The 20,169-nt window shown below is 45.8% G+C and overlaps 1 protein-coding gene across 4 annotated transcripts in view; it reads right to left on the reverse strand.

The window, feature by feature from the left end:
• Nucleotides 1-20,169, reverse strand: part of Fam193a (family with sequence similarity 193 member A) — a 125,393-nt gene that overhangs the window by 10,711 nt on the left and 94,513 nt on the right. For all 4 annotated transcript variants that reach the window (XM_020162741.2, XM_020162743.2, XM_020162745.2 and 1 more), the window contains 6 exons: nt 9,200-9,398; nt 8,108-8,398; nt 6,345-6,627; nt 5,569-5,752; nt 4,990-5,220; nt 2,524-3,391 (listed from right to left, as the gene is read on the reverse strand). In XM_020162741.2, the coding sequence (XP_020018330.1) occupies nt 2,524-3,391; nt 4,990-5,220; nt 5,569-5,752; nt 6,345-6,627; nt 8,108-8,398; nt 9,200-9,398 (2,056 nt within the window). The remainder of the gene's footprint in view (nt 1-2,523; nt 3,392-4,989; nt 5,221-5,568; nt 5,753-6,344; nt 6,628-8,107; nt 8,399-9,199; nt 9,399-20,169) is intronic.

The following is a 20,169-nucleotide window of genomic DNA, read 5'->3' on the forward strand; positions in this document are numbered from 1 at the left end:
GCTAGGCACATGGCTGGGCTCCACCCTAGCACCACAAAGAGAAAGAAGGAAAGAAAGCACATCAGGAGATTTCATTCAGTTTTTATGCTTGGCTTTCAAAACCCAGCGTGGGCTTTATACTTAGCATATCTGTCGATTTGGACAAGCTGCTCTTCAAGTGCTCAGTAGTGAAGTGTAGCTGCTGGCTACAGAATGACATTTAAAATAAAGAGCTCCCAAAAACAACTCACTTGGTGCAAAATGCCACCGAACTAAGGAGAGGGGAAAAGGATACAAGGTGCAGAAACAGAAGTGATCACATGTGGAAATGAAGGCAGGACAAAGACGGCAGAGGCACATAGACGGGATGGACTTTTTAGTAGCTGCTGTTCATTTGGAAGAGATAAACTTGGATCTACATCTCATTCCACACACTAGAGTAAATTCTAGGACTGGCAGAGTGGCTCAAGTGGTAGAGCACCTGCACAGTAGGCATGAAGTCCCAAGTTCAAACCCCAGTGCCACCAAAACAAAACAAAAAAAAACAGAATAAAATCCAAATGAATCAAATATCTAAATAGGGAGAAAAGAGAAGAAAAAGAAATAAAACCAGTGTGGCAAAAAAAAAAAAAAAGAAAAGAAACCACACACAAACACCAGAAGGAAGCAGGGTACATGCATTTCTTTTTAATGCTGGTGTTAGGGTAAAAGCCTTCTAACAATTAGTCAAACTCCAAAGGCAATAAAGGATTGATAAGATGACCACATAGAAGCAAAATAGAAAACTTCCACATGGCTGAAAACAAAGTCATAAGACAACTTACAAGTTGGGAGAAAATGTTTGCAAGGCCAATATCCCTCATACATAAAGGTTTTTTTTGTTTTTTTTTTTTTTTTTTTGCAGCATTAAGGTTTGAACTCAGGGCCAACACCTTGAGCCATTCCACCAGCCCATTTTGGTGATGCATTTTTTTGACATACGGTCTCACAAACTATTTGCCCAGACTAGCTTCAAACCACAATCCTCCTGATTTCTGCCTCCCAAGTAGCTAGGATTACAGATGTGAGCTACTGGCACTCAGCTCCCTAGTTTATAAAGAATTCTTAAAAATAGAAGAAATAGCAAAACTGTAATAAAAAAAAATGAGAAAAAGGTGTGAACAGAAAATTCATAAAAGATAAGGAAACTGCCCTTAAAAATGTGTTGACCTAACTGGGTGCAGACTCATGCCTATAATCCCAGGTGATTAAGAGGATTAGGGTTCAAGGCCAGCCAGAGCAAAAAGAAAAGCAAGACCCAACCTCAGCCAGTAAAGCTGGGCATGGTGGTGTGCACCAGTCATTCCAGCTACATGGGAGGTGTAAGCAGGAGGATCATGATCCAGGATGGTTTGGCAAAAGTAACTAAAACTAAAAAGGGCTGGTAGTTGGGCACCAGTGGCTCATGCCTGCAATCCTAGCTACTTGGAGGCTGAAAGCAGGAGGATAGGGGTTCAAGGTTAACCCAGGCAAATAGTTTGGGAGACTGCATGTCCAAAATAACCACAGCAAAGTAGACTGGAGGTGTGGCTCAGGTGGTAGAGTGTCTTCCTAGCAAGTGCGAGGCCCTAAGTTCAAACCTCAGTACTGCCACTCACTGTAATTTGATGAAAATGCTAATGAAAACTACACTGAAGAATGATTTGAGTTAATGGATTGGTAAAAGTTAAAAAACATGACAGTGTACTCTGGGGGCCCAGCTGTGGCAAAACAGTGCTCAGCTGCTGCTGGGGGCGAGATAGGAAGGCTAAGGGAGAACTTGAGGTGCCCAGGTAATCTGCCAACCCACTTACTTTCTCCTCTGAAGAAACATCCCAACCCCACAGGGCTTTCTGCCATTACAAAGCAGTGGAGACACCCTAACTAAGTGCTGGTGCATGGTGCAGTGGTGAAAAACTTGTGCTGTTCAGCTCTAGAAGAATGAGATGGATCTCTATGAACTGGCATGAAGTGCTTCCCAGAACAAATTTAAAAAAAAAGAAAAAAGCAAAGGGCAAAAGGAAATGCCTTTTACTTTTCAAGTAAAAGCAAGTGAGCTCATGGTTTTCCATAGTGGTGGGGCAGGCAGATCTGTGTTCTAGCACTGCACAAGTCGGACCCAGGTTTCTGTCATCAGAGCCTCACACCCACGGGGAGATGGTCACAAAAAGAACCCATGCCGTGGCACTGGAGAGAACTGGGACACCACCTCAACCCAGGGCTATACTGATATCGCCAGTGCTGGGACAGCACAGGCACCATACCTGTGATTCATCCAACCAGGGATCAAAACTATTCTGAAAATAAGTTGTGTACTCCTCTTATAGTTTTTTGAAAGTCTCAAATTATTTCAAAATAACAAAATGTAACACCATGGCATTTGCCTCTCACTACTGGTGAGAAAGTCACAGATGGTGCCACAGGGCAGAGAGCAGCACCCCTGCACAGCAAGGGCTTCCCTGGCACCATCACACACAATCAGCAGGGACAGGCAAGCCCCCCAACCCCCACCCACCCTGTATTTACCAATTGAACTGCTGGCTCTGTCTCCTTTCTTCTTCTTGCTTTTCTTGTTCTTGCCCTTTGGCTGAGGAGAATCGGCCAGAATCAGCCGGCCGTTCTGCTGAGGCTGGACAGGAGAGGGTGGCTCCAGAGGGACAGGGTTTGATTTCTCCTCCCTAATGTGGTTCAGCTGCTTTTTGTTATTGTTGTTACTGTTGACTTTCCTCTCCTCTCTCTTCTGCTCTGAGAGGGGCGTGAAGTCGACCACTTTAGCCTTTGACTCAGTCTGCAGCCTGGGCTTGGGCTGCCCCTCCGTGGCTCTGGGCGACTCTGCAGGCTTCCTGGTTGGCTCGCTGCTAGCCTTAGCGGGCTGCTTTAGCTTCTGCTTCCCACTCCCCTCCTTGTGGTGGTGCATCATGTCAAGGAGAAAAGCGAGGGGCTCATGTTGCTTCCCATTGACCTCCTTGGGGAGCAGAAGTTTGGAGTCTCTGGGGTCCATGGAGTCAACAGCATATCCGGCAGCTCCTGGCCCTGGCCTGGGCTCTAAGTGGTTCATGTGTCTGGAAGGGGAGTGAGATGAGGTTTCTGGTTCTTCAGTTTGCTCTAGTGAGCCATTGTGGATGTTTTCAGAATTAGGGACAGACTCTGTCACTGTCTGGAAATTTCTAGTAAGCATGTCCAACTTGGGACAGTCTTTACTAGGCCTCTCCTTCTTCTTCTTTTTTACAGCTCTTAGCTTCTGAAGCTCCTGAAGCCGCTGAAATCCCTCCTTGAAATGCTCTTCTTCGTCCTCCTCCTCCTCGTCCTCCTCCTCCCGCCGCCTTGGCTCCTCCGGGAGATGCAGGTGCTCCCGTGCCCTGGCCTCAGCTTCCAGGCGTGCCTTCTCCTCCAGCTGCCAATGTGAAAAGAGAAGGTGGCTTGAGACCAGATCTACAGAAAACTAAAACAATTTTAAAGATGATTCCATATGACACATAAACTTTTAAAGAAGCAGTAGTAAGCTGAAAACTTAACATACACCTACCATTAATTATTTCACCCAGCAGAATTATTAAGACTTCATCCATCTACCAAGGCATATTCTTACTTTACCAGGGGTAAGTCTTTGACCCAGAGTTGCTGTGCAGGATGCTGGCTGCCCTCCCACATGTGTGGCAAGAAACTGGCCAAATGGCTAGGTTATAACAAAACTAAGGCACAGATGGGCCCTGGGGTGAAGAGGCCTCAACGGGCTGACCGAGCTCTCGGCAAGCTGACTTGTGGCGAGGGCTGATGCTGATGCATGCAATGCACAGAATGTGTCCAAAAAATGAGGGACTCCCTCCCCCTGCCCTGGCAGATGACCGGCAATCCCAGCATATTGTCACGAGTGTGACAGAGCAAATGGCTTTTGGAGATAATCAGTATAGATGCCAAGTAAGACACCGGTGTATTTCTGTTGTTCAACTTGATATGAAATTAGTTTTATCTCAAGTGATACATGTTCCAGGGTGTGAACAGAAACCTATTCTTACTGTTTAGAAACAGATAAAAGCTATTAGGACTAAGAGGCTCCAGCATTTGTGAGCTTGAGACATGAGGACTGAAGTCTGAGGCCAGCCTGTCTCAAACAAAAAAAAGAAAACAACGAACAAAAAATCCCACCGGCAACAGAATCTACTGTGGAGTTGTCCATTAAAAAAAAAAAAAAAAAAGAGTAAGAGGTACGGCTCCTTCTACAACTGAGCTCCAAAAGGCTAGTGCTTATAAGAAACTTCGGCAAAGACATTTTGCCTGGGAAAACACAATGGTCTTTGCAAGCTTCAATCTTTTCGCTACATCAGCTGCACATTGCATACCACACACACGTATTTGCTTATCACTTCTCATGCACTGCAGCACAGTCTCTGGTTCCGGCTCATTCACGAGGCCACAGGCAAGCCTCCTTGTTACCCATCCCTGAGCTTCCCATCAGAGCCCATTGCGTCACTCTTCCACCCTTTACGTTTATGTTGATGTTGGGCTGGCCCTCAATGGGACTGTCCAGTGGATCAGGAGGAAAGGAGTGTGGGAGGGGCTGCTCGGTCCTGGGTCTGGAGGTTCCACTGGCCGGGGTCCTGCCCGTCTCCTACTAAAGGCACTTTTTCATTACAGGTTTCAAAAGCCCACGGAGGCCTTACTCTTCTCTCCACCCTCAAGGACCTCTCCTCTGCTGTGCTGGGAAGGAATTTTCCCACAGACAGCTGTACAGGGTCTGCTGTCCCAGGATGGTCAGCGCAGGACCTGCAGCCTTGAGTGAGGTACTATAAACCCACATCTCAAGGGGCAAGTGGTTTCTTGATGATACAAAGTGAGGTTTTAACCAGCTTCCGGTTAAGGTCACCATAGACAAAGGTTCTTGAAGCAGCAGGGCAGGTGCAGCCACAAGCTCCCAAGCCTCAGCTACTATGAGTGCCGCTTCATGCCTGGAGCCCACATGGCACAGTGCCCCGGCACACAGCCACCACTTGCCTTTCTCTGCTTGTGCCTCGCTCGTTTGGCTGCCCGAGTACTGCTTACTGGCTTGGTCTCTGAGCTGTTTATAAACTGCAGAAGGTCTTCTACTCTGCGATGGTCAACAACACTTTCCCGTTCTGAGATTTGATCCATTTTTTTAGGTTGCTCTTCTTTCCTCTTGGTCAGACGTAAGCGAAGCTTTTCCCTCATTTCTGCATAATTTCTACTTGTTGGTGCAGCTGGAGGCTATAAGTAAGAACACAACTAAATTAAGCTTAAAATTTTCACAGTTTTAGATGAAATAAATTTCAGAACTTATCTCTAGAAATACCCCGTTTAAAAATATTTAAGTAGCACATGAGCATTGTGAAAAATAAGGAAGAAAGACATAATCGAACGGCAGAAAAAGACAAAGCTGTCACAAGCAGCCTAACACACTTTGGCATCTACCCCTCAAATTACATATAACTGTGAAACCTGGTAAAATATGGGTAATCTTTTTTGTTGTGGTTGTTAAATAGTGCACAAATCCTGCCAAAGAGCTGCCAGGTTGCACACTTCTCAGGTCCTGGCGTCACAGCTGCACGCACTTACCCCGCCATGTCCGAAGAACTCACAGTAGCAGCAGTCACAGTATTTACCCTCCTTCTGGTTGGTGGAGGTTGAGGTGCTGGAGCTGTGCTCAGAGCAGCTATCCTCATCTGCGCTCTCATCCCCATCGTCCTGCTGGGGGTCATAGACACCATTCTCGCAGCGGTGGCCTTCGCAGTCCGGGTCACTACAAAACCCCACACAGCCCATTAGCAAGCAGGCCTCCCCTGAAAACACTGATTGCACATTGATCCTCATGCCCACCCGCTCTTCTGTGCACTTCACATAAAGCAGCAGCAAGCAGGGCGCACGGCCCCAGGGTCACAGAGTGTCTGTGTAGTCAGCAAAGACGGTGCAGAGACGAGGCTCAGGCAAGAGGTATGGCACGCACACGTGCAGTGGTCACACAGTGCTACCAAACAGGCACACATGTCCTCCCCAATGTCCCCTCTGGCTGTCTTGCCTGTTCCTGCCACACTGTTTCTCCACTGGGGGGTGGGAGGAAATAGCCTCAAGTTCAAAGGTAACAGAAACAGTCTTTTAACCAATGGCTGGGCACAGTGGCATGTGCCCCACCAGCCCATGGGGTCAGGGCCTCTAGTCTTCCGCCACAATACTAGAGGCTGAGATGGGAGTCCTCCCCATGGCCTCTGGTGGGAGGTCCCTGTGTTCCTTCTGCCCTTCACTGGACTTTTCAACTGCATGGACCCAGAGCACAGTCTACAGTTTCCAAAGTGCTCCCAGTCCTTCCCAAAGGGACCTGGGTGCCCACAGCTCACCTGCAGACGCTGGGTGGGGCACTAACGGAGCCGTCTGTGGTGGAGGGTGGGGGAGCCACAGGGGCAGGACAGAAGCTCTTGCGTGAATCCACAAACCCAGGAGCTGTGGTTGCAGTTTTGGGGAATGATGGGGCTGCAAGATTTGCAAGGTGAGGTGTGGAGGCTGGGGAGAGCGCGACAGGAGAGAGGGCTGGGAGGGGGGCCAGGCCTGTGGGGCTGTTCCTTGGGGCGGCAGGTGCCGAGTGTCTGTGGTCCTCCTTGTTGAGGCCGTGAAAGACGTCACCTGCATGTAGAGATGCAACGGCTGAAGAAAGCACAGACACTTGTGTTTCCTTCAATGACATCTTTCTGCCAATTTTTTGATTTGAAATGTTCAGACCTGGAATAAATCTGAAGGAACAGTACAGAGTACCCATTCACCCTTCAGTACATTTGTCACACTGACTTTATTCCCACACACACACTTGGTTTGGTTTGGGCCTAACATTTGGAGTAGGCTGGGTGTGCCTGGTGCTTTCACTTGAGCTCCGAGAACTCGGGTGCTCTGAGCCCCTCCCCCACATGCATACTCAGGCACCAGGACCATGACAGTGCTCTTGTCCCTCATGGGCCCCCTGCATCCAAGACCTTCCTAGCGTTCCTTGCAATCTGGCCTCTCCTAAACTTTTTTCCTTTCACTGTCATGACATACATTTTTGAAGAGGCCAGCTGTCTGCCAATCTGGATCTATCTTGTTTCATTAAATATGGGTGAAATGTTTTAGGCGCGAATCCTGCAAAGGTAAGTCAGACCCTTTCTATTTCATGGCAACAGGAAGCACCTGCTCCATGCAGTGTCAGGTGCAGGGCTGCCAGCTTCTTTTGGAAGGTGCGGGGTGGGAAGGGGTGGAGGGGATGTGGGGGCACCCACATCCCTCCTTAATGGGTCAGTCCCGGTGGATGCTACTTTTGGGCAGTGATACGCAATGTTCTTAGTGCTCCCTGACGATGCTGACCTGAATGAGTCACTGCACTGCTGACTGGGGCACTGTGACTTTCTTTTTCTAGCCTTTGTACACATGTAGTAGCAGCATGATTCTGCAAGAGCGTCCCCACCCTACTGTTTTGAGCATCCCTAGGGATTCCTGACTTTTGAGTGCTAGAATCCATCATAATGCTCTTTTTCCCCAACTTCAGTAAGCAGATCTATTGCTACTCCTTTTTTTTTGGTGGCACAGGAATTTGAACTCAGGGCCTCAAACTTACTAGGCAGGCGCTCTACCACTTGAGCCACTCTGCCAGCTCACAATTTTTTTGGATGCTTTAATTGTATTCACTTTGGCTGGCCAGGCCCCTGCAAGCAAGCCAGTTCCCATGTCCCTTTGATATTTGCCCTGGGCCTTTAATAGTTTCCTTGCTTTCAGGTCCCTCTTACTGTTGGTAAGCAGATCAATCTGAGTGACAGCAGGCCAAGGGACAGGCAGCACCGTTGGCTCACACCTGCTTTCTTTTGTTCAGCATTGTCCTAAAGCAGCTTCTGGGGGAATCCTGCCCCATACTCAGAAGGCAATGATCTCTTCCCATCACAGAACAACAGGTACAGAGGGTGGAGGCCAGACAGAGTGACGTGACTCAGGCATTCAGAGTAACAGCTAAAATTCCCACCACAGCCCAAAGGGCACGATCTTCTGCATGTGTGTTCTGTCACTCATTGAGCTTCTTCCAGTCAGTGGAAGGCGTGAGCAAGTTGAGCGGCTCTGGAGTCCCAGAGGCTAAGGGTCTTACCTACGGAAGGCGGCCTCCTGGAGGACACCTTGAACTGGCTGCTGCTGGACTGCACTGTGGTGGCTGTACACGACACTGAGGATGTGGCTGAGGAGGTGGCCATGGCGACTGTGTTTGTCATGGCAACTTCATTGGCTTCCATAAAAGCATCTTGGAAATTGTACAAACATTTCTTTTTTGTGACATTTTTTTTCTCTTTGCTATCGGAAGCCACAGGTGGTTCGTTGCTAGGTGGAGGTGGAAGAGCTTCAGGTCTTGTTTCTGAGAGTGCTGGCCCTAAAATGTCACTCCCTTTGGAGAAGAATGGGAAAGTTAAGGCTTCTCAGCACAGTTATTTATAAGCAAAGCCCCCGAAAGACATGCTGATGCCTAAGCTCTTGAAACCAGGGTTGGTACTAAGATCAGGGCTTCTCGGGATGTGCTTTCATTAGAAGGAAAAAGCTTACTCAGCACCTGCTATATGCCAATGCCTGTGCTATTCAATGTCTTAAAACCACTTTCTGAGGTTGGTACTGTGATTCCCATCCTAAAGATGAAGAAACTGAGGCTCAGAGAGGCTAAGCAACCTGCCTAGGGCCACACAGCTAGAAACCCTTTTGAAGCACAGAGCAGGATGTCAAGTCTAGCTTCTGTTCTGAGCACATGCAGGGCAGGGTGTGGGGCTACCAGGAGCTCTAGCCACATGAAGACAGAGAGGTGCCCCCTGGCCCTGCAGCTGAAGTAACAGCTGAGCCTCAGCAGCTGAGGCAGCTGGGGAGGAAGGAGCTTGTTAGAGGGGAGAGAGCCCATGTAGGGTCAACAAGGAAACCAGAGGAAAGGAACGTGAGTCACAGCATTTGAGCAGACCGCGGCACTGTCTCCTTGCTCCAGTGAAGTAGGCGGGGACCTGGTGGTCATCACTGCTCCAGAACTAAACCCTCAGCAGCAGGGGCAGTGCCATGCGGCTCTGCTCAGCCACAGTGGTGGGATGACAGGTCCAGGGCCTCCTGCCAGGGAAGAGGCTGCCCTTGGGCCTTCGTGGAGCACAACAATGATGACAATCTACTCGCTTGGGTTATTTAAAATCTTAAGAAATTTTAACAAATTCCTTACCAGAAATTGTATCTGGCAAGAAAGTGCCAGGATTCCAGTTCTTATCATTCATCACTTCTGATTCCCAAAGACTTAAAAATTTAGAACTAGTCCACTCTGGAGCATTCCCAAAACAGCTCGGATAAATATGGTCTTGAAGAGATGCACTGAACACCTGATGCTTATCTGTGTGATTCTGAACAGGTGCTGGTGGTAAAGCCTACAAAAAAAAATTTTCTAATCACATATCAAAGCCAATATTCTGTTTACCTAAGTGGTTAAACTACCAACAGACAAATTGTGACTAAAAACTTGTGGGATATGCTCCCCAGGGCTGGTGTCCATGGAGGGCATCTCACAAAGCCTTACAGGTCAAACTTCAACCAGGCATAGATTTAAAAAGTAGCTGATGCCTTTAGACAACTCAGTAACTTCTAACATCTCTACCTAGTCACGTTTTAAATGTGATTCATATGCGTAAGATCTGCACCTATGCTTATTCGCAGACATTTTAATGATCGCAGTCAGCTGTGGAAGCACTGATAAGGATGATAAAACCTTACAATTAACTTCTTTCATTCTTTTCTTTCTTTTTTTTTTGAAGTGGTATTGGGGGGTTTGCACTCAGGGACTTGCTGCCCAAGCTGGTCTTGACTGCAATCCTATTTAGGCTTTCCAGCATAGCTGGGATGACAGTGTGCCACCATGCCCAATTATTGGTTGAAATGGGGTATCATTAACTGTTTGTATGGGCTGGCATCAAACTGAAATCCTCCCAATCTCTGCCTCCCAAGTAGCTAGGATTACAGACGTGAGCCACTATGTCCAGCTGACGATGAACTCTTATCTCTGGGCAAAGAACAGCTTACATCTGAAAAGCTGGAGGAATTTTACATTGTGTTCTGAAGCAGAGGCATTCCAAGGGAGCCAGCTCATCAGCAAGCCCTATCTGGGCCCTGTGGGGCAGATCCTTATTGAAGGGACCATGGGAAGGGGACCAAGGTCCAGTCAGTGGGCCTGCCAGCACCCACACATTTACTGAGTCCTAAGTCACCTGGCACCACCTGCATATGCCAGGGCCTCCTTGGCCTTCTCTGTTGACTCCTAAGGTCCTGGGCAGGCTGTGACATTCTCATAGTTGCACTGCCAACACCAGCCTCCACACCTGCACTCTGGCCTCCTGCCAGTCCTATTTCTCACCGTAACCAGAATGGATTTTTGAATGTCCCTTCCCTGCTTAGAATGTTGAAATGGCTTCCTGTAAGGTCCATGCCATCACCCAGAAAACCAGACTACCTCCCTCTATCCTGTTCACACAGGCCTTCCTTCCCTGGTCTTCCTTCTAGACTCTGCAGCTGCTCATGTGTGCCACATTCTAGAATGCCTCATCTTGGCTCTGTACCTCTCTCCCCCCAGGCCTCAGCCTAGGTGTCACTTTCTTAGAGAAGCCATTGCTGCCTTTGCTTCTACCCTCAGGACCCCAAATCCAGGACCAAACTAAGGCTTGTGCTGAATGCCCTGGGCTCTGTGTCACTGCACTTCACTGAGACCACAGTAATGTACACTTCATGAGGAGACAAGACAACTAGATGCTGGCCCTGTCGAGTGCCCAGCTGTGGGCCCTGCCTAGTCAAGCACAGGTCTGGTTTGGGGAAGGGTGCCTGGTGAGCACACATCCTTCAAGATGCAGAAATGAGCAGCAAATGCTGTAAGCTCCCCTGGGAGGTTTCAGGAGGGTTCCCAGCTGCAGCTCAGCGACATCCCGAGGTCCTGGGGTGGGCAGAATAGGGGAAGGGATGGGACAGAGCCCAGGGACGGCCCAGGTATACAGAGGGCAGTGCCACAGAAGGCAGCAGCCACATCAGAGGTGGTAACTGTATGTGACTGCTCTCCTGCAGGGGCGAGGGAGCCGCAGAGGGTCTTAAGGGAAGATGGCCAGATCTGTTTATTAGAAAGATCAATCGGTGGTAAAACGGTGAGTGAACAGAAGGGGGAGATGACACTGAAGCAGTTAGTTAGGGAATGAGAACTGAAGCAGCAATGGGGAGAAGATGGCTAGGAAAGGAGTTTGGGGGCTGTCAGACAATAGCTGGGACTGAACCTGGAGCTCAGAGACTACCACCTCTGTTACTCTGCTCAGTGACAGAGCTGGATTTGAACTCTAGTCCCACTTCCCAGCCTCCCATTTACTAGCTGTGTGACCTCAGGCAAATCACTCAATCTTTTTGTGCTCTAGTTTTCTCATCTGAAATTTGGAATACTTACCTCTGGGGTCCTCAGGAAGAGTTCTGCATACTGCCTGGCCTGGCCTGGCCTACCTACAGTGAGCATTTGGTGAGTGCAAAGGTGGCTTCCCATCATTTCTAAGACTGTGGCCCCTGGACACAAACCAACTCTAACCAAACAGCCAAACCCCATCATCTGTGCCCATCTCCCAATGTGCCTGAACAGAGAAGTGGGCAGTAACTCTACACAGGCCGCTGGCACAGCTCAGTGTGTCCACTGACCTGGAGGGGGGTTTGGGAAGGCAAAGGGGTAGGGGCCAGAACAGACAATCAGGACTAGAAGGTGGAAGAAACAGGCCTAGATGGCCGCCCAGGATAAAAGCAAGGGCCTCACCTAGTTGTTCTGCCTGGGGAAACCCAGGGAGCAGAAAGTAAGAAAATCATATTTCAATAAGATGCCAGGCTTTACAAAGTAGTAAAATGCTAAGTGCTGCTTTGCTAAGAAGCAACAGATGAAAAGCAACAGTCTTGGGGACCTTCTGCTAGAAGGCAGAAATACCCCTCAAGTGTAAAGCAGCCTGCCTTGTAGGCTGGTGGGTAGAGGGTGAGTTACGAGAAACAGAAGTACTTTCAGACCTGAGCTACTAAATGAAGAGCTTCCTAAGGCTCGTAAGACATAGCTATGCACTGGTTGACCACCTTAACTCTACCTTACTTACGTTGGAGACCTTTTGCTCATCCTTCAAAACCCTAATTTAACATTACCTACTCTGTAAAACCACCCTTGAGCTCATTTCAGTTTTCCCTCTCTGGTGTTACTTTCCTACCATGCACCTACAAGTAATCTTAGGCATGTCTGTCTGTCTGCGTCTCTTTCAGTACTGGGGATGAAATCCAGGTTCTTGAGCATGCTGGACAAGCTCTGTCACTGAGGTATACCCCCAGTCATACCACAGCATTTTTGTTGTTTTATTTAGATTACATTTTTGTCTTCTCTTTAGACTACAAGCTCTTTGAAAACAGAGACCTGGATTAACTGATTCTGGTTTTCCTAGAAATGTAGCACAGGGCCTGGCACATCCTGGGTGATCAGTATGTATTCGTAGACCACAGTTTGGTTTAGGGGAATAAGGGACACATGTACAAAACTAGCAATGGAAACACACAGGAATAGCCTGCACATCCTACTTACACATTTCTTCAGAAGCCTGCCCCCTAAAAGGGAGGTGTAGAGACTGAAGACAAAAGTGAGGATCACTAATAAAATAGCTGGGCTGGTAGAGTGGCAAGTGGTAGAGCGCTGGCCTGGCAAGAGTGAAGCCTTGAATTCAAACCCCAGTACCAACCCCCACAAAGCAAGTAATAAAACAGTTATATTTATTTTTGTACATGATGTCTACTGACCTCAACAACTTAAGGGTTTCTTCCTGAAAAAAACAGCTGTCTACTGACTAGACCACTGTTGGTCAGGCCTTGGTAAATATATTGGTGATAATCAATGAAGTCAGTCTCTCAAACTGAGGACAATACTTTGAATTAAAATACTGATTTCACTATTTACACAAGTCTACAAAGCTTCAATGAACAGAGGTTTCGAATTGTTCTTCACTTGGAGACAAAAGAAGTAATTCACAGGAAGGGAAAGGTTTTGCTGTAAGTGCAAGCTTGGACACAAATGCAAACATAAAACAATGCCTTCCTAGCCTGTCCTCCCCACTGACACCATCCAAAATGCCATGAGTGTGGGTGCAAAAGACGAGCCAAGACAGTAAAAGATGGTATTATTAAATATGGCGGGGGGGTGGGGGTGGAGAGGGAGAGTTAGGCAGAGAGAGAGAGGACATTTGAAACAAGGAGATTCCAGTTATACTGCAGTTAACATGGAAGTTCAATGAATGCCTGTTCTGTTCTTCTGTTCACTTGAGGTTTCTCCGTATTCTCCCAGAGATGGTAATGAAGCTAAAGCACGCCTCTGTACTGGCCTCACTGCTCGCTCGTTAGCAGGCTGAAGATCCGATGGCCACAACATGACCCCAGCACAATCCACCTAGGTCCCTAACCTCCACATAGCACTGCCCCCAAGGTCCCAACCGGAACGTGTATGTGTGCCGTGTTTTAACTGTATTAAACACTTCTGCAATAGCTATACTTAAGTCTCAAGTAACCTGGAGAGAGAGGCAGTGTACAGATGCATACCCTGGACCCTGGAGCTAACAAGGGACTGAGACCAATCACTTGGTCTGGAGCCCTGGGGGAACCGTGCCTAGCTCTTCAGTGTCATTAGGCCTCACCTGATTATTGAATCCATTGAGGTCCAGAACCCAGTGGCAATTCTTACTATTCCCCAATCCCCCAGTGGAGGACTCAAGACATCTCTCCACTTCATTCTAGGCCCCTTTCTGGTACAGTGACTGTTTCATAAAACATTTTCTGAGATGGATGAAAAAGACAGGATTTGAAGTTGGAAGTCTTAGGTTCAAGTACAAATTCTGACCTTGCAGAATGGTGACATACCACCCATATGGGAAGGCAGGAGAAGCCTGCTCTGGTAAAATGCAGCAGAGCAGCTACTCCAACCCATTTGCCAACCCCCAACACCCAGCCATATTCACCCTTCTCTCTAAGGCCACTTTTCCCCTGGGGCTGGGGAGTGTCAGGAAGAATTGCTGCTCAACTCTACCCTGTAGCAAGATCCTGGTAACAAACTGCTTAACCAAGGCAAAGGATGCAATGGAGTGGTAAGAAGGTGGTGAGAGAAATAAGGTGGAGGTGAAGGGCAGAGAGTGCTGCCCTGAAGACACACAGGCCATATGAGTGGCGTGGAGGCCCAGCCAGCAGACCTGGACTCTTAAGACCAGGACCTAGGGTGGATCAGCACCACACTAGCACCTGGGACCTCTTAAGGAAGGCATTCCCCTAGTGAGGGCCTTAGGGTTCTCAGAGTGAACTGCACAATACATGACCCTATAAAACTATCCACATGAGAAAACAGCACACTTGAGTGACGTCAGCAGAAATGACACATTTAGATCCTTAGATTTCATTCAAACATAGATTAATGGTGTGAAAGAAAAGATGCTTAAAGAGAAAAAAACTGTGATTAAAGAAATCATGAAATAAAAGGTAATCAAGGAGTAAGAACATAAAAAGTAACCAGACATGTGTGATTAAAAGAAGTAAATTAGAGCTTAGAAATAAGATTCATGCTAGAATTAAAACTTCAGTAGTGGGTCAGGCACTATCAGCCGATTACTTAACTGCGAGACTGATCCAAAAATCTCACAATGTAGAGCTGAGAGACAGGGAGGTTAGAAACCTCAAATAGCTTCAGATATGAAGGATATACAGGGTCAGCGTCAGTCCAAACAGAAGCTGAGACAACAGAACTTTGGAGGACTTATGGAGACAAAAGTGAAAGAAAAGGATCTGACAGGGAATCCAAAATGATGAACAAGCATGCCTCATAAGCAGAGATAGGCAGAAAGCTGGCAATAAAAACACTCCAAGAAATGAGGGATGTCTCTGAGGGTCTTCTCGGCAGCTGGACACAGACAAGGAAAGAATCGGCAAGCTCCCAGAGATGTCAACAGAAACTTCTCAAACTGAAATGCAAAGAGAAACAAGCACTCTGGAGGTTAAGGAAGGGGGATTGAGAGCTCAAGGCTATTTAGTGAGACTTTGTCTCATAAAAACAGTAACAAAGACCAAAAGCAAAACAAACAAAAATCATCACCAAACAGAGCAAAACATTCAAGAACTGTGGGACAATTTCAAAAGATGTAACACAAGATAATTAGAATTCCTGAAAAGAGAGAACTAAGAAACACCTGAAGTAACCTTGCCCCAAACTCTCCAAAACTAATGGCAGACAGCAAAGATCCAAGAAATGCAGAGAATACCAAGTAGAATAAACCCCAAACATAGGCGTTTATAAGCAAACTGCAAAAATCCCAAAAGCAGCAGGGGGCTAGGGAAGGACTTATAGAAAGGACAAAGGACATCTCAGAAAAGGCAAGCAAGGGAAGAGTAAAGTATATGTAAAGAGTTGAAAGAAAACCCCCAGCAACCTACAGCTGTGTATCCAGGGGAATAATCCTCCAGAAGTGAAGGTGAAATAAAGACTTCCTCAGACAGCAAGATGAGGGGACTCATTGCCAGCAGATCTGCCCAGGAGGAATATTAAAAGGTTCTCTCCAGTCAGAAGGAAAGCAACACAGGGCAGACATACAAAAGAAGAATATCAGAGAAGAGTGAGTAAGCATAACTAAAACCTCCTTTTTCTGAAGGATAACTACTGGTTTGGAGCGGTCAATAACATCTTCTGAGTGATCAATCCATGGACAAGGACGTAAAGGCAGCTCTGCCCGGGGTGGGGGTGGGGGGGGCGGCGACTGGCATTGTGCTGCCTCCTGTGCAGCTGCAGAGTGACCTAGAGCAGGACTGTGATGGCTGACAACACACACTGTAACTCTGGGCAACTGCAACACACTTTTCAAAGATGAGAACCATTGATATGCAGGTAATGAGTAGAAAGTGGTTACAAACAAAGCGCTTATCAATCTGAGTATATCACAAAACTACCAGGTAGGCAAGGTTTCCTGGGGGGTAGAGAAAAAAGTGAATTTAAATACGAACGGCATAAATATCAATGAAAAGACAGAAGCAGAGGGTATTAAAATCAAGCGTCAACTACATGTATTTATAAGAAACTTGCTTTAAATAGCCTGTAAGATGGAGTGGGGGTGTAGTTCAGCTGGTAGAGCACCTTCTTAGTAAATGCAAGGCTCTGAGTTCAAAGGTCATTACAACCAAAAAAAAAAAAATCTTGTAAATTGCTAAGCATGGTCGCATACACCTGTAATCCCAGCACTCAGGAGGCTGAAGCAGGAGGATCATGAGTTCATGAAGTTCATGAGTTTATGAAGAAACAGAAAAATCTGAATACATGTGCAATTACTAAGACGACTAACTCAGTAATCACAATTCATCAAGAAAAGAAAAGCCCCAGACCTCATGGCTTTACTGGCGAATTCTTTCAAACATCAATCCTTAAACTTTTCCAAAACACTAAAGTGGACCCAAAGTCACCACAAGGTAATTACAGACTAATGTGTCTTATGAACACTGAAACAACTGACCTAATGCAAGAAAAACAAATTTACTAGCAAGTTAAAAGAATTACATACCAGGACCAAGTGAGATTCATCGTGGTATGCAAGGATGATTCAACAGAACAGAATCATTGTGATATACAACATTAGCAAAATGAAGGCTTAACGTGCATGATTATCTCAACTGACACAGAAAAGCACTTGACAAAATTCACATTTTTTTTTTTTTTTTTGCGGTACAGGGGCTTACACTCAGGGCCTACCACCTCGAGTCAGTACTATTTTTGCGAAGGGTTTTTTGAGATAGGGTCTCCCTGAACTTGCCTGGGATGGCTTTGAACAGCTATCCTCCTGATCTCTGCCTCCAGAATACCTAGGATTACAAGGCATGAGCCACGGGTGCCTGGCTCCACTTTTTTTTTTTTTTTTAAATTCAACACTCTTTCATGAGAAAAATACTCAACAAAGCAGAAACAGAAAGAAACTACCTTAATGTAGCAAAAACCATCTATGAGAGGTGGTTGTGATGGTAAAAACAGCTATAATCCCAGCACCAAAGAGGCAGAGGCAGTAGAATTATAAACCCTATCTCAAGACACAAAACAGAGCAAGGATAAAAACACCACCAACAACAAAAAACCATCTCCATCCACAAAAAACCCAAAACAAACATCCTCATGGTAAGTGTTAGCTATAGGGCATGGGAGCCTGCCTCTGCCATTTCTATTCAACATAGTATTAGAAATCAGTCAGAATATCTAGGCAAGAAAAAAAAGATAAAAAGGCATTCAAATTGGAAAGGAAGAACTAAATCTTTGTTCGAAGATGATATAATTTTACATATAGAAAATCTTAAAGATTTTTGCAGACAACCCCAAATAAGACTGTTAGGCCTAATAAATGAGTTTAACCAAGTAGCAAGCTTTAAAGTCAACACTTAAAATCAGTTGCATTTCTGTACACTAACAATGAATAATCTGAAAGAAATACAAAAAAAAAAAATTCCATTCACAATAGCATCAAAAAGAATAAAATATTTAAGAATTAACTGAGTAAGTTCATCACACTGTGTCCACAGACTAGAAGACTACTACTAAAATGTTCAGATCACCAAAAAGTTAGAATCAATGCAAGCCTATCAAAATGCCAATGCTGAGTTTTTGCAAAAGTAGGAAAGACCCCATCCTAAAATTCATATGAAATCTCAAAGAGCCTGAATAACCCAAAACAATCCTGAAAGGCAACAAAGTTGGAGGACTTACACTATTTACTATAAAGCTGCCATAATCAAAACTGTGTGGCACTGGCAATACAGACAGACACATAAACCAACGGAAAAGAAAGGGAAGAAAGAAAAGGCTGGTGAGCACATGTCTATCATTAGGGCAAAGCAAATCAAAGCTACAATGGTAGTCCACCTCACCCCTATTAGGACTGCTACAGTCAAAAGAAACCGAGGTAACAGGTGTTGGTGAGGATGTCAGGAAACTGGAATCCTTGTGTACTGTTGGTAGGAATGGAAAATGATGCAGGCAATGTGGTGGCAGAATAATCATATGACCCAACAATTCTCCTGCTAGGTATATACTCAAAAGAACTGAAAGCAGAATCTTCAACAATATCCGCATCCATAGCAGTGTTAGTCACAATACCTACAAGTGCTCACTACTAATGAACAGACAAGGGAAACATGGCCCATCTATGAATGAATGGAAAGTCTACAATATGCTACGATGTAGAGGAATCCTGAGGACATCACGCTAAGTGAAGTCAGTTAAGCATAGAAAGACAAGTACTGTGTGATTCCACTTATGTAAGGCAATGCCAATAACCACAACCTCAGAGAGGGAAAGCAGAATGGGGGCTGACAGGCTGAGGGAGGAGGATAAAAAGTTACAGAGATGGACGGTGATGACAGGTGCACAGTGTTGTGAAATTAACTCCACTGACTACCCCTTAAAAGTGGTTAGAATGTTACATTTTATGTTACACATACTTTACCACAAGGGGAAAAAAAAAACTAAGGGGAAAGAAAAATATACCATGTAACCACTAATCAAAAAAGCTGGAGGAACTGTGATACTTTCAGACAGAACAGACTCCAGAGCTAGGAAAGTTGCAGGAGATAAAGAAGGGCAGTTGTACATGTATGAAAATAGAACAATGAAACCTGCTGAAATTATTCTAAGTGATGGAGAAGGGGAAAGGGGGGTATGGATCTAATTAAAATATATTGTAGGCACATATGTCAATGTCATAAGGTATTCCCCCTGTACAACTATTAAATGCTAATAAAAAAAGAAGGGTTTTATATGCTGATCACAGGTCAGCATATCTAGGGATCCTTAACATCCCCTAGCAACAAGGCAAAACTTATGCACCTGTAAGGAGAAATAGACGAATGCACTATCAAGTCTGTGTCTCTAACAGCCTCTATGAGAAGTGGACAGCTCCAACACGCAGAATCCCAGGAGGGACTCGGTAGAACTTAACAATACCACCAATCACTTTGGTAGAACCGGCATCTATCCATCACTTCACCCAACAACAGAAGGCACAGCAGACACTCACCAAGATGGAGCACATCATGGAAGTGTAACACGCTTTTCTAAATTCAACAGAACAGAAATCAGGCCTGGGGGTGTAGCTCAATGGGAGAGGGCTTGCACAGCATGTGCAAGGTTCTAGGTTCAATTCCCAGCACCACAAAAAAAAAAAAAAAAGATCAAGAAATCATACAATATTATGCTCTTAGGCCACAATGGAATTTAGAAATACTAGATAGTTGGTAAGTTTTCAAATATCTGGAAAGTTAATTCCCTGGCACCTCACAAGATAGGAACAGCTGTAGACACAGGCCGCCCTCCGCACGCACCACCTCCTCTCTGCCCCTTTACTGATGTGGCGCAGTACCCTGGGCAGCCCTCTGGCACCCCTGTCATCTGTCTCTAGAAGGTGAGTCCACCAGCTCCACAGAGCTGTTACTGCATTGGGAGTCTATGCACAGTCACAGGTGCAGTGTTCAAGTAAGCCACAGTAACTCAAAGGATCCAAGCTAGTGCTTCAAGATCTGGTAAGAGACAACACAAACTTGTACAGAGAAACAAACATTTCTGCACCAGATACAACTGTGTTTTTCCAAATAAAGCTGATCCCCAACTAAGGTATTTAATGGATCAACAAATGGCCTTGATGTTAATAAACAAAGAGGCTGAAGTGGGGTTCGATGATAAATTCCTAAGTTTCTATGTGACCTCCACTATGTATGGATGCCTCTATTTTTGCTTTTCTACACATGAATCTTTCCCATCTATTTATGGCATTAAAGTTTAGCAGGGGTCAAAGGAACAGATATTAGATACAGACAATGATACTAAAAATAACCTAAGAAAGGCAAAAGTCAGGGAAGGCAATCAGTTTTTAACTACAGTGTCTCTATAGGCTTCTGGGAATACTCGATTTCATTACTTGGATATTTTTAGGAACTAATTCTTGAATAACTTCAACCAAGAAACAGTATATGATAGAACATTTTATATTCCTTTCTCAGGACTAGAAAAGGAATTCTGTTTAGAGAAGAACAGGGAGTAGACAGCTTCTTAACTTTACATCTTTACCAAGAGGAAAACAGACTACAAACCACAAAGACTGGGAA

This window comes from Castor canadensis, chromosome 9 (assembly GCF_047511655.1).
Source record: "Castor canadensis chromosome 9, mCasCan1.hap1v2, whole genome shotgun sequence".
In the NCBI taxonomy this organism is placed as follows: domain Eukaryota; kingdom Metazoa; phylum Chordata; class Mammalia; order Rodentia; family Castoridae; genus Castor; species Castor canadensis.